General features: G+C 33.7%; 1 protein-coding gene across 1 annotated transcript in view; it reads left to right on the forward strand.

Moving 5' to 3' along the window:
* Positions 1-12,984, forward strand: part of MPDZ (multiple PDZ domain crumbs cell polarity complex component) — a 165,833-nt gene that overhangs the window by 87,679 nt on the left and 65,170 nt on the right. Inside the window, exons 19-21 of the mRNA XM_037734472.1 lie at positions 945-1,112; positions 7,975-8,256; positions 8,514-8,637. Coding sequence (XP_037590400.1) covers positions 945-1,112; positions 7,975-8,256; positions 8,514-8,637 — 574 coding nt within the window. The remainder of the gene's footprint in view (positions 1-944; positions 1,113-7,974; positions 8,257-8,513; positions 8,638-12,984) is intronic.

Below are 12,984 nucleotides of genomic sequence, written 5' to 3' on the forward strand. Positions count from 1 at the left end.
GTCTTGTGCCTTTTTTTTTTGGTAAGACTGTGACCTGGTATGATGTTACAATTCTTCTAACTTCTCCTGGCCAAATAGTAAGTTGAAATTACAAAAAATAAATAAATAAATAAATAAATAAAACGTGAAATTTTGTCAAGATAGACAGAAAATGCTGGTAATATCAGAGAAGGGTAGTATATATTTCACTTCTACCTATTCTAAGGTATGACTGTGAGTGAATTGCAAAAAGAAGTTCAAGTTCATCATGATTTAATTATTTCTCTTTGTTCTATGACAGAAGACAGCAATAGGATTATTAGAGAATATGTAGTGAAATTCTCTATCTCACTCTTTATGAGTTTTCTAACAAGTTTATAACTTAAAGCTTCACCAAAACCAGATCATAATTAGGCCCCTTGTTTGTTAGTATAATTTTAGCATGAAATCACAGATTTTCTTTTTGGTTTCTGCAACTTGAATGGTTTTAAAATCTAGTTCAAGATAATTTAAACAAAATATATAGTTTTAGTGTGGCTTACAAATGCATAATTGCCTAGCTCCCTTGTTGAATAACAGTTTATTTTAGTTGACTAGGAAAAATTATGACACAATTTTATTATAAAATTATGAGAGTTGGGCATGAGAACTGAGAAAAAGTAAATATTTTTCTTAACTATGCATCTGTTTAAACTTAGAATTGATCCAGGCCCTTTGTTAATTGTTGCCTTTAGCCCTTTTATTGATGAAATAAAATAACCTTGTATGCCAGCACTTTCTGCTGTAGGTGGGCTATTTGTCCTTGTTCTGCTGCATTAGCAGTCTCTGATGAGAATGAAGAGGGCGTATAGAAAAATAATAGATAAAAGAATGATACCAGTTTGCCTTTTAGTTTCAAATGGACGTTGTTTGTCATATATGTAATAGAACAGAATTCCCAACTGACGCTATTGTTTTATTTCTAGGTGGACACAAATGATGTTGACTTAGTGGATGAATCCACATTTGAGTCTCAATACTCCCCTGATAATGACAGCATCTACTCTACTCAAGCCTCTGTTTTATCTCTTCATGGCAGTTCTTGTGGTGATGGCCTGAACTATGGTTCCTCCCTTCCATCATCTCCTCCTAAGGTACAAAGGAAATGACAATTTTTCTTTTATGAGAAAATCTTGTGTATAGTTTTCCAGAGGTCAGTCCTTACGGGGAGTTGTGGGAATAACATATTACAGACATTATGTTTCTCTAGTTGTGCATTCATTGTTGGAATAAAGTACAATTTCATTTAGCTAATGTTGGTTAGATAACTTTCAGATTAATAGAAAGTATTTAAATTTAGTGTCTGAGACAGAATGATAGACACAGAGGCTCCAAGCTTTGATTAGGATTTACATGTCAGAAAGAAAAATTTAACATATATTTCTCAAGTTGTGTTTTTAGCAGTGTCTACTTTGGAAAAATTACAAGAATAACTTTATTTTCTTAATGGTTTTAAAACTGACTTCTATGAAAAGTTGGATAGTAAAATACTTACTACATTAATATGACATTTACTAGCTATGTTAAACTTAACGCTGTCATATGTTTTTATACAAAATGATGCCAAAGAATACGTTACATAAAAAATCACAGTGAATGGTAAATTATGTTTATGTCACTGGATATGAATGAAGAGTTTAGTCACTATTTGACATATTTGTGCCATTTATATTTTAGGAATAGATTATTGGCATAAATGCCCCAACTCTATTCATTTTCTTGGTGACATACTCTATAATGTTCAAAAAGTAATATTTTTAAGTGTATCCAGTGTTTTGTGTTTGAGATGATATCTTATTATTTTAATTTGGATTTCCTGATTACTAATGAGAATGAATATTTTTTCATAATATTGGCCGTTTGGTTTTTACTTTTCATCAAAGATTTCTTCATATCTTTTGGCAATTTTGTATTGGGTTACTCATTTTTCTTTCAATTTGTTGGTTGGTTGTTTTTTGGAAATTGATATGCAAAGCAATTCAACATATATTTTTTATGAATATGTGTGTACATGTGTGTAGTAAAATCTAAAACTGTTTTGGCAGGACACTTCTCAACTTCAAAAAAGAAGTTATCCTTGGAGTAAAAAGGAAGTATGGGAATTTAGCTATGTAATGTCTAATACATTATAACATATTATGAAGAAAGAGAGATTGAAGGAAATATGGCAGAATGTTTATATCTGTTAAATCATGGCAAAGAGTTCATATATGAATATACTTTCTCTTTTTATATGCCGGAAATATGCTATAAACATACATTTAAAATTAAGTTGAAAAGACTGGACAATATTTTTTAATATATGAAATATGTATTTTCTACATAAGTTGAATTCAGTGGGAAGGAGTATTTATGAATAACTTGGAAAGTGGAATTTCCATAGGTCTAGCACAGTTTTCCTCCTTTCCTAATTAACAGATTTTTTGGCCAGAACATTTTTAAAGCATTTTTTCTTTTATGTTCAAGGTGCACCTGTTATCCTTGCAAATGATGCTGGGCAATCTCCTTGAATTGGTTTGCAAAGTATAATCTTGAGTGGAGCAGCTGCTCCTCTCTTACCACACCTGAGACTGTCTGTCTGGCTGTGTCCTGTCTGGAATGTGTTCAGTCTTTGCTGGCCTCAGGGCTGGAAGCTGAGTTCATCTCCTGATGGAATCTCCTAATCCACAGCATAGCATACTTCTTCTTGCCAGTGGACAGATTGCATTGTTTAACTTAGTAATTGTTACTTAAAGGGATTACACAGTCTGCATACTGAGAAGCATATATTTTACAGGGCAAATGCTGGCTGTATGCAGCACAACATATTGGCTTATTGAAGTGTGTTTGCCTCCTTTTCTTCCCCCCTAGTAGTTTACTCATTTGTTGAGGCAAATTTTGGCAAGCTGGTTTATCAACTGAAATACTTAAACTACAAAACAACAAAGAAGACATTAATGAGGGTGTTTTAAAACACATTGTGAAACTCCTGTATGCTCTCTGTTTTCTCTGCAACATTTTATATTTTTGTTGACAACTTTTTAATACCTAGACTTTTACTGAAATTTTTATGTAAATAAAATAAATATATAATGCATTGTTTCTTTGCACTAAATTTATCTTATTTTTAGAAATAAAAGTTGGTATAGCAGCCGGACATGGTGGCTTACGCCTGTAATCCCAGAACTGTGGGAGGCCAAGGCGGGCAGATCTCAGGGTCAGGAGATCAAGACCATCCTGGCCAACATGGTGAAACCCCACCTCTACTAAAAATACCAAAATTAGCTGGGCATGGTGGCGGGCACCTGTAGTTCCAGCTACTCAGGAGGCTGAGGCAGGAGAATTGCTTGAATCCAGGAGGCAGAGGTTACAGCGAGCCGAGATTGCGTTATTGCATTTTCAGCCTGGCGACAGTGAGACTCTGTCTCANAAAAAAAAAAAGGAAAACAAAGATGCCTCTATCCTGATTTGAAAAAAGGATAAAATAGAGTGTAAGGATCTTAGATTTTTGACTTTGCTAAATATGATAATCTTGTAGCCTTAAATGGCAGCTGGAAATGAAGAAATCATTTTACTTATCTCTTCCCCTTGACAAATGGTCTTTTGGCCTTGGTCAGCTATACTACCGTAAGTGGTCAGTGCTAATCATCTAGAGTACAAACTCTTCATAGAGGGAGGCCTCGCTTTCCAGGGTAGCTTAAACAGCAAAGGGCTGTAGCTATAAGTTGGGGCTCTTCCTCACAAAATTCTCTAATTGGGGGATCCATTCTACTTGACTTTTTTAAAGAGTATGTGTTTGCTTAATTTGATTAGTTACCATGTAACAATTTAAGAGAAATAACCATTACCCAAGAACCTGAAAAATATACCTGCCTCTTTGGCCTTTGGCTTAATAGAGGCAGGTCATTGAAATAATGGATTTTAAAAGCAACGTGGCCATAGCCAGTGGGTTTTTTCCTTTCTTATTCTTTTAAGTTTTCATTTCTTTGGTTAATCATTTTACTCTTTTTCCTTGTTACCTCCAAAGATATGACAAAATACAAAAATAATTGTTTTTTAAATTTAAATATTTGCAGACTTTTGTTTAAAATCTTAACATGGTTTTTAGAACATACTTGTTTTATTTTTTCCTATTTTGGTTTAAAAATACAACTGATAAAGATTTAATATCTATTGAAGTTTCCCCTTTACTCCTTATTCACATCTCTACACCCTCCCCTCCCATATATACCCATACTCTTCCTCTCTCCACAGATGATATTGTTACCAGTGAGGTGCCTGTCCTTCATTCCTGAATATCAGTTCTGCCAGGAAATACTTTGGATTCTAGTGCAGGTTGAACTTGATGTTTGTCAAGATAGGAACCCTTTTGCACCTTGTGCATCAAACTCAACTAACGGACTTCATGATTTTTCAGTGGTCTGAACATTCTCACAAATTCTTACTTAGTGTCATTCTCTAGCATAAAATATTATTGCCTTCACATCCATGTTTAGAATGTTGATACTGTTTCTTATTTTATTTTTATTTTTTTTGCAGATGGGGTTAAAATAAAAAACTAAATCACTGTAATCAAAATGATGGGAGTGACTGTGAAAGTCTTAGTGACAAAATTGCAGGCTCTCAAAGGTATAAAAGATGTTACCTTTTCCCTTAGCAGCATCAGAGTCAAAACAATAAAGGAAGAGTGGGAGAAAGACAGTTGGAGCAGCTGTGCTTGCAATATATTTTTTTAAAGTATAATAATAATTCTCTGGTAGACTGCTTATTAGAGAAGAGTAGGTAGTGGCTATTGAATACTCAAGTATTTAGTTCATTTTTGTAAATATATTATCTGGGTAAATTATATGTCCAAGTCTAACCTTAATTTATGCATTGCACTTAAGAAATAAAACTTTTTAAAAGTATGTTTAACAATGTAACCTTTTTCCAGTTTTTTACTGAGGACAAGAATATATCAAGTGAAGGCACATATTAATATAGACTTTTGAAAGACTTCACTTTAGATATCAAGTTGCACTGGGAAATTGTGGTTATTTTTGTACATCTTATGAGGGAAGAACTGTTTTTCTTTTAGATCCATAAGACTTTTAAAAATAAAACTGAGTTGGTTGTTGAGCAACCAGAAACGTTTCTGAAGTGGGCGTATGTTGTCTACTGTGTTGATTAGCTCTTTCTTTTCTATGTGTCTGTGTTAACTCCTTCATGAATAATGCATGGGACTGTTATACCATTTACAGTACACCCCAGCTAACAAGGGTGACTTGACCTCTTTTTCTAATGAAAAGCAGTTTTGATTGTTATCTTTATTTGAGGCATGGGGGAGATGATGTACTGCTAATTATTATAATAAATTTAGTAATATGGAAGCTAACCAATTCTGTAGTAAGTACATTGCTATTTTTCATAAGAATAAAATTATCAAAGTTGGGTGAGGGAACCAACATGTTATTGTTTAGATCCTGAAATGTGGAGATTGTTGCCTTCCTATCATTTGTTTCTGAAGATGCTACAGATGTTAATTGCTTATATGATATTTCCACTTGCCTCAATTCTTTGTACTGGGAATATCTGATAATTCTAGAGAGATAATAACTTACATTCAAGGAAAAGAGTATATAATAAATTGTGCTGGAGCAATTAATTACCCATTTAGGAAAAAAATGACAGACCCATATCTCATACCACACCCTGAAATAAATCTAGGTGGTTAAAATCTAAAACAAAGCATTTATAAAGTAGAAGAAAAATACTAAAAAGCATTTCATTTACTTTTTGTGGAAGGACTTATTAAGTAATACATAAAACACAGAAGCACAAAAAAAAAATGACAAATTTGGTTACAGAAATAACTTCAGCATGACAAAATATTACCTATTAAACTTAAAGACAAGTGCAGACTGGGAGATTATTTGCAGTGTATATTATAAAGACTTCGTATTCAGACTATGACAATGACAGGAAGAATGTCTATTCTTCATCATGAATACCTGTAAATGCCTATTAAGATAATTTTTTCTTGGAGGCACCTGTGAATCCAGATCAATTAATATCATACTTTTTATGTTCTTGGTCACTTCACAAATAGAAACTTCAAAGTAATTAGAACTGAATTGCATTTTAAGTGAAATTTGAAATTATAAGTTATTTGCTTCTTTATGTAATTTGAACTCTGAGACAACGTTGGATAAAGAATATGAAGATGGTGTTAACAGAAGAAATACAAATGGCGTATCCTTGATAACTGTTAGGAACACACATAGTAAAACATTAATGAATATATTTATTATAAATCAAATTGCCAAACTAATCTAGGGCTGGCAAGATTCATTAACAGGTATTCCTATATTTTCCTTTTGCAAGAGAAAATTGGAAGACAATTTAACAGTATGTACAAATATTTTAAGTGTGCATATCATTTGACCAACCACTGCAATTCTAGTGATTCATAGTGAATATATCTTTACACGTATGCACAAAGTTGTAGAATATAAATTACAGCAGTAGCTTACAATTATTGGTCATTTTCTATTAAGGCCTGTTTTTAGTACTTTGTGAGTATTAATACTGTCTGTCCTCCCAACAGTCCTGTATTAGGTTCTATTATTTTCCCCAATTAGTAGATGAGAGAGCCAAGGCATAATGTTTAAGTAACTTGTCAAAGCTCTAACATTTAATTAGTGGTGAGCCAGCATTTGAACTCAGGCATCCTGGCTTCAGAGTTTACACACCAGTGTCTTTCATACTTAGGAATAACTTACAGCCATAAGAAGATTAAAGTTGACTTGTTTTTAAACTCACATCAAGATGCAAAGATACTGCAAAAAAAGTAAAAAAGCTATTTATTGTATGATTGTGTTTAGTTTTTAAAAATGTATATCTGCTATATCTGCTTCTAATGTGTGAGTATGTACAAGTGTAGTTGTATGTATATATGATACAAATGCATTAAAAATTTGATGGATAAACACCTAACTGATGCCAGTCATTTTACTGGCGAAGGGAATGGAAATAGAAGCCATAGCAAAGACTCTTCATATTGTATTCTGTATGCATACACAATACATGTCTGTATCTTGAATCTTTTATGCAATAATATATTCGTATGATACTTTTATACATTAAAAATATCAATAAAAGAATTGAAGGGAAAACTGATAGGTTTATTCAACAGCAGTTTATGAAGTGACTGCTTGCCCAAAGCACATTAGTATTGCAATATATCTGTTATAAGTAGATCCACATATTTATATAGAACTGTAAAATTTTAGTTTCAGCGGATTGTAGAAATTGTCTAATATAAAGCCCAGAGAGGTTCTGTGATCTACAGATTGTTAATCACAGAGCCTGGATTTAGAGCCTACATTTTATGACATCCCATTTTACTATTCCTTCTGTTATATCTTACACAATATTTATGCAAATTTTTCCTATGGTAATCTGAATTGTAAAGCTTTCTGTTCTTCTCCAGAGCTGCTTATAAATGCCTATCAAAATAATTTTGTCTTGGAGGCTTTTGTGAGTCTGAACCAATTAATGTCATAGTTTTTATGTTCTTGATCTCATAATAAATAGGAACTTCAGACTGATAGGAAACAAACTACACTTAAAGTGAGATTTGGAAGTATGTTACTTGCTCTTCTATGTAATTTGAACTCTGAATAATTTTATTTGTAGAAAGAACATAGTATTATATCTAAATGATCTTATGTACAGTATCTTGTACAAGTATAACTCAGTAGAACATGAGATGTATGACTTGCAGGAAACGTATTTAAAAGGATTTATGAAAATACAGATATGCAGAAAATCTGCTAAGTGAAGAATTGTATGTTTGTTAAGGGTTTTTGAGTAATAAATAATTATGTTTTATGTTTTACTAAATTGTTGTTCATTAAGAAGTGATGTTATGAATTACATTGATGTAATACTGGTCACATTTTTTATTTATTTTTTAATTTTTTTTTCAACCACCAGGATGTTATCGAAAATTCTTCTGATCCAGTGCTTGATCTCCATATGTCTTTGGAGGAACTATATACCCAGAATCTCCTACAAAGACAGGATGAGAATATACCTTCAGTAGACATAATTATGGGGAGTACTTCTGGCTTTACTATAAATGACTACACACCTGCAAATGCTATTGAACAACAATGTGAATGTGAAAACACAATAGTGTGGAATGAATCTCATTTACCTAGTGAAGTTATATCAAGTGCAGAACTTCCTTCTGTGCTACCCGATTCAGCTGGAAAGGTAATATTTTAAAGATATGGTTTGTGTTTTATGATGAGGTAGGGAATAGTGAAGGGTTATTCTGGCTAATTTCTTCATTTGGAATTAGTGCTTCTTGACACGAAGATTTTCAGAAAGCAACCTATGAACTTGTTTTGGTTGTGGGTTCTCGCAGAAAAAGCACAATCAATTAGAGAATATGCATGATGTTGAAATCACACTCCAAAGTCTAATTTCCCTTTCCATGTGACTTGTGACTTGTTTTTTCTTTCTTACAGAGCTCTGAGTACCTACTTGAACAGAGCTCCCTGTCCTCTAATGCTGAGTGTGTCATGCTTCAAAATGTATCCGAAGAATCTTTTGAAAGGACTATTACTATAGCAAAAGGCAATTCTAGCTTAGGTAAGTTTCTCATTTTCCTCATATACCTCTACTTCTTAACCCCCTTGACCAAGGGGAAATATTGAATATGGTAAATTTCGATATTTTTTGCTGTAGATAAGAGAATAGATGGTAGAAATTTTCCTTTAGTTTTTATAGTTTTTCTTTCTGTGTCCTCATTATTTTTTCTGAAATGGTTTACAGGTTTGTTTACTTCATGTGAGCAGAAATCCCTCATTCTCTTAATTATTTCAGAGTATTCACAAGCCTCATTTACATTCAGTAAAAGATATATGAATTGTGTATGAAACAGCAAATCAGAAAGGGAATTCTTAGAAACGGAAAAGTCAGCAATTTAGAATTCTAAATTCTTTGGAAAAGTAAATTATTAGTTTCTTTGAATGTACCAGTGATGTATAAGTCAGTCTGTATTTAATTTCTTTCACTCACTGAAAGAAAGACTAAAAAGACAACCAGGTGTGCCACTACCAAAATGTAAATGTGAGTTATTCAGTAGGACTTCCCAGGTGGCAGGATTTTTGTGTCCTCTTTTACCCACAAAACCCTCTGAATTGGGCAAAGAAGACTTTCTGTAGAAATACCATAATTACAATAGCTAAAACTGTGTCGAGGCAGAGCACATTTGTTCTCTCGTTCAGTTATACAGTCATGTGACTCAGCCCTGTCCTTTTTGATAAATAGGATGGTAGATTGCTCTAAGTGTCTAAATGCAGCCCAAGACTCTGGTTAATTCAGCACCAGAGATCCTTTTCCTTCTATGAAGTAACCAACCACTACCTTTTACATTGATGTCTTAAGGCAGGGTCTTATTACCTTAAGTTTTGAGATTTGTCAGAGAAATCCAGCAGTGCTTACTTGATGAGTGGGATTTTAGCCTTAGTTTCCAAGATTTTTTTCCATTTGGTGGTGGCGGGGTACTATCAACAGCAGCTAAACAGAATTATAGCAGATAATTTCTGTATTATAATATTTCTTATATATATTACATTTAATAAGATGATACAAAGTTTGAACTGCAGAACTTTCCATACTCATTAATTATGATACAGATATCTAAGCCATGCCAGAATTATTTCATCGGCTTTAGTGTTCCTGATGCCGCATTACTCAAAATATTAGTTCTGTAGGATGTTAATAGGAGTTATAGATGAGTTCCAAGTTTAAAAGTTTGGGATGAGATAAATTTAAGAAGACAGTTTTCTTTTTATCTCTCAATATCTTTTATACTCCAGTGTGCATTGTGAATCACTAAGAGATTATCAAATGTAGCATTTTTCACATTTAACTGGCCGTTGAAGCCATTTTTTTTGAACCATTAGTAAGACAGAGATTTTGCAAAGCCCATTTAAGCACTATTATTCTATTATATTTGCTAAACTAGAAACATTTATTTCCATACTATACCCACTATGCAGAGACACCATAATATTACCATTGTTCTCAAAGAACACAAGTTTAAGAGAGTAAGATTTAAATTGACATTTAAAATCCTAAAGGCATTAAAATATTGTACATGCTATGATAGATACTTACACAGAGAACACTGAAGGCTTAAAAGAGGGAACAACTAATCCCTACTCTCCGGGTGTGGAGAAATTTAGAATGGTTTCAGAAAAGAGGAGATGTATGATTTAGGTCTAAAAAGAGGATGTTTTTACCACATAGTTAAGGAACTGGAAAAAGTTGAAAGCTGTTAGAAGTAAAGCAGAGAGATGTGAAATATTACTGAAACTAGTTCTGTATGAATGAAGTGTGTTGTGATGACCTGCAAAGTAAGAAGTGGGAGACAACTGCTGGATGGGTTTGTGTGCAGCACACAGAACTTCTGCAGCAGCCATCTACTGCCTTATGCTTCCTGTAGGCAGCAGGAGCTAGGGACAGGAGAGTGACATGATCAGATTTGTGTTTTAAGAAGGGCATTCAGCGTAGGTTGGTGAAGCAGTTAGGAGGCTCTTGTAAGAGCCATGGTTTGGGTACATCAGATTTTGCAATCTATTTGGGTTGCTTACCAATTTTTTTTTTTTTTTTTTTTTTTTTCTGACAGAGTTTTTGCTTTGTTACCCAGGCTGGAGTACAGTGGTATGATCTTGGCAAACTGCAACTTCCACTGTGTAGCTTCAAGCAATTCTTGTACTTCTCAGCTTCCTGAATAGCTGGAATTACAGGCCTCTGCCACCACGCCCAGCTGAATTTTAGTATTTTAGTAGAGATGGGGTTTCATTATGTTGCCCAGGCTGGTCTTGAACTCCTGAGCTCAGGCAATCTGCCTTTCTCGGTCTCCCAAAGTGCTAGGATTACAGGTGTGAACCATCCTGCCTTGCCTGCTTACCAATTTTAATTGATTGTGAGAATGTTGAATTTTGTCAAAGCGTTTCTTCATCTATTGGGGAAAGTATATGGATTTTCTTATATATTCTGCTAATATGTCAAGATACATCGATTTTTTTATTGTGGTAAAATATGCTAACATAAAATTGACCATTTTCATCATTTTTAGGAGTGCATTTCTGTGGCATTAAGTGCATTTACATTGTTGTGCAGCCATCATCACCATCCATCCCCAGAATGTTTTTATTTTCCCCAGTTGAAACTCTGTATCCATTAAACAATTGTTCCCCATTGCTCTCTCTGCCAGTCCCCTATCAACTACCATTCATTTTTCTGTCTCTGTGAATTTGACCAAATGCTTCATATAGGTGGAATCATAAAATATTTATCCTTGTGTGACAGCGTATAATGTCTTCAAGGTTCATCCATATTGTAGCATTTATCAGAATTTCCTTTTTAAGGCTGAACAATATTCCATTATATGTATATACTGTACTTTGTTTATTCATTCATCTATTGATAGACACTTGAGTTGCTTCCACCTTAGTTTTTAAACTTTGATATAAAAATATGCTAGGTTAATAAAGTTATTAGAAGAAAACAGTGAAAGGTAAAAGTGTTTTTCCATCATCTCTAGAAATCCCTTTAAACCTCAACACCTGACTTTAAAATTAAAGTATAAAAGAGCCCTTTCATTTGTTTAGTGAAAGTAAAACATTGTCCGGACGTGGTGGCTCACACCTGTAATCCCAATACTTTGGAAGGCCGAAGCAGGCAGATCACCTGAATTCAGAAGTTCAAGACCAGGCTGCCCAACATGGCAAAACCCCGTCTCTACTAAAAACACAAAAATTATCCAGGTGTGGTGGCGGGTGCCTATAATTCCAGCTACTTGGGAGACTGAGGCAGTGAGCTGAGATCGAGCCACTGTACTCCAGCCTAGGTGACAAGAGCGAAACTCTATCTCAAAAAAATAAATAAATAAATAAAGTAAAACATTTAGGTGTGAAATTACAGCACCATTTAGTTTACCATTCACACTGTGATATAAAAGTATAAATCACAATTAGTTTAACTTTTCTGCTTCATTTCCATTATTGATATGCCCAATATGTTTATAGGGCTTTCTCCCTGGGTTTTTGATTTCCTGGGACCCAGTGAGGCTCCTCTGGCGTTTTGGGGTTAAAATTTACAGCATGCCAAGACAAGAACATTACTCTGTTATCTCATTTGGTAGGAGATGCTCAATGTTCCAATTTCTATAGCACTTTGAATAACTAAATGTAAAGGAATCTTGAAAAATCTATGTAAAAAATTGAGCATTCAATTTAATCAGGTGTTGACTGTACAACTTGAAGTAACAAAAAGTGTGATAAATAGTATTTTAGGAAGACTAAATCGAGGCTGGCTTTTTGCTGGTGGAAAAGTAAGTTATTAAAGGTTCTATCAGTGAGCTCACTTTCTTAGATTCACAGTCTCCCCATAATCGGCTATAGGAGATTGTTTGCAGTTTTAGCTTTGTGAGTAATAATTTGTTTCTTTGCCTAGTGATGACCAGAAGAAGTTATTAATAAATGACAGGTTTCTGTAAAAACTGTTATAATCCATTGTTTTGATTTCATGAATCATTCAGGTTTTTAAACTTTGTTAAATGTAGATTGAAAATGTTATATACAGAAATACAGATATATTAATGTCCACATGCGTATAATGATCATTAAAAAATTCTAATCTTGATGCTTTTTGATAAGTTTTGGTCCATTGGTTAATGATGTGGTGTTTGGACTTGAAGGTAAAAAGCAAGGTCCTTCAGGGGAAAACAAAGGAAAGGAAGATCTTATCTTCCCTTCACTGATAGATACAGAAACATAGACACTTAGGAATTTCTTTGAAATTACTCAACCCTTAAAGACGAAGAGTGAGAACTCAAACCTGTCTCTGATTTTCACATATACCATACAATACATTCAGTACTTGAGTTACCCAAGGGCACATTATGATTGTTGTAATAACAAGCTT

The sequence above is a fragment of the Cebus imitator genome, unplaced genomic scaffold, assembly GCF_001604975.1.
Source record: "Cebus imitator isolate Cc_AM_T3 unplaced genomic scaffold, Cebus_imitator-1.0 Scaffold624, whole genome shotgun sequence".
Lineage (NCBI taxonomy): Eukaryota > Metazoa > Chordata > Mammalia > Primates > Cebidae > Cebus > Cebus imitator.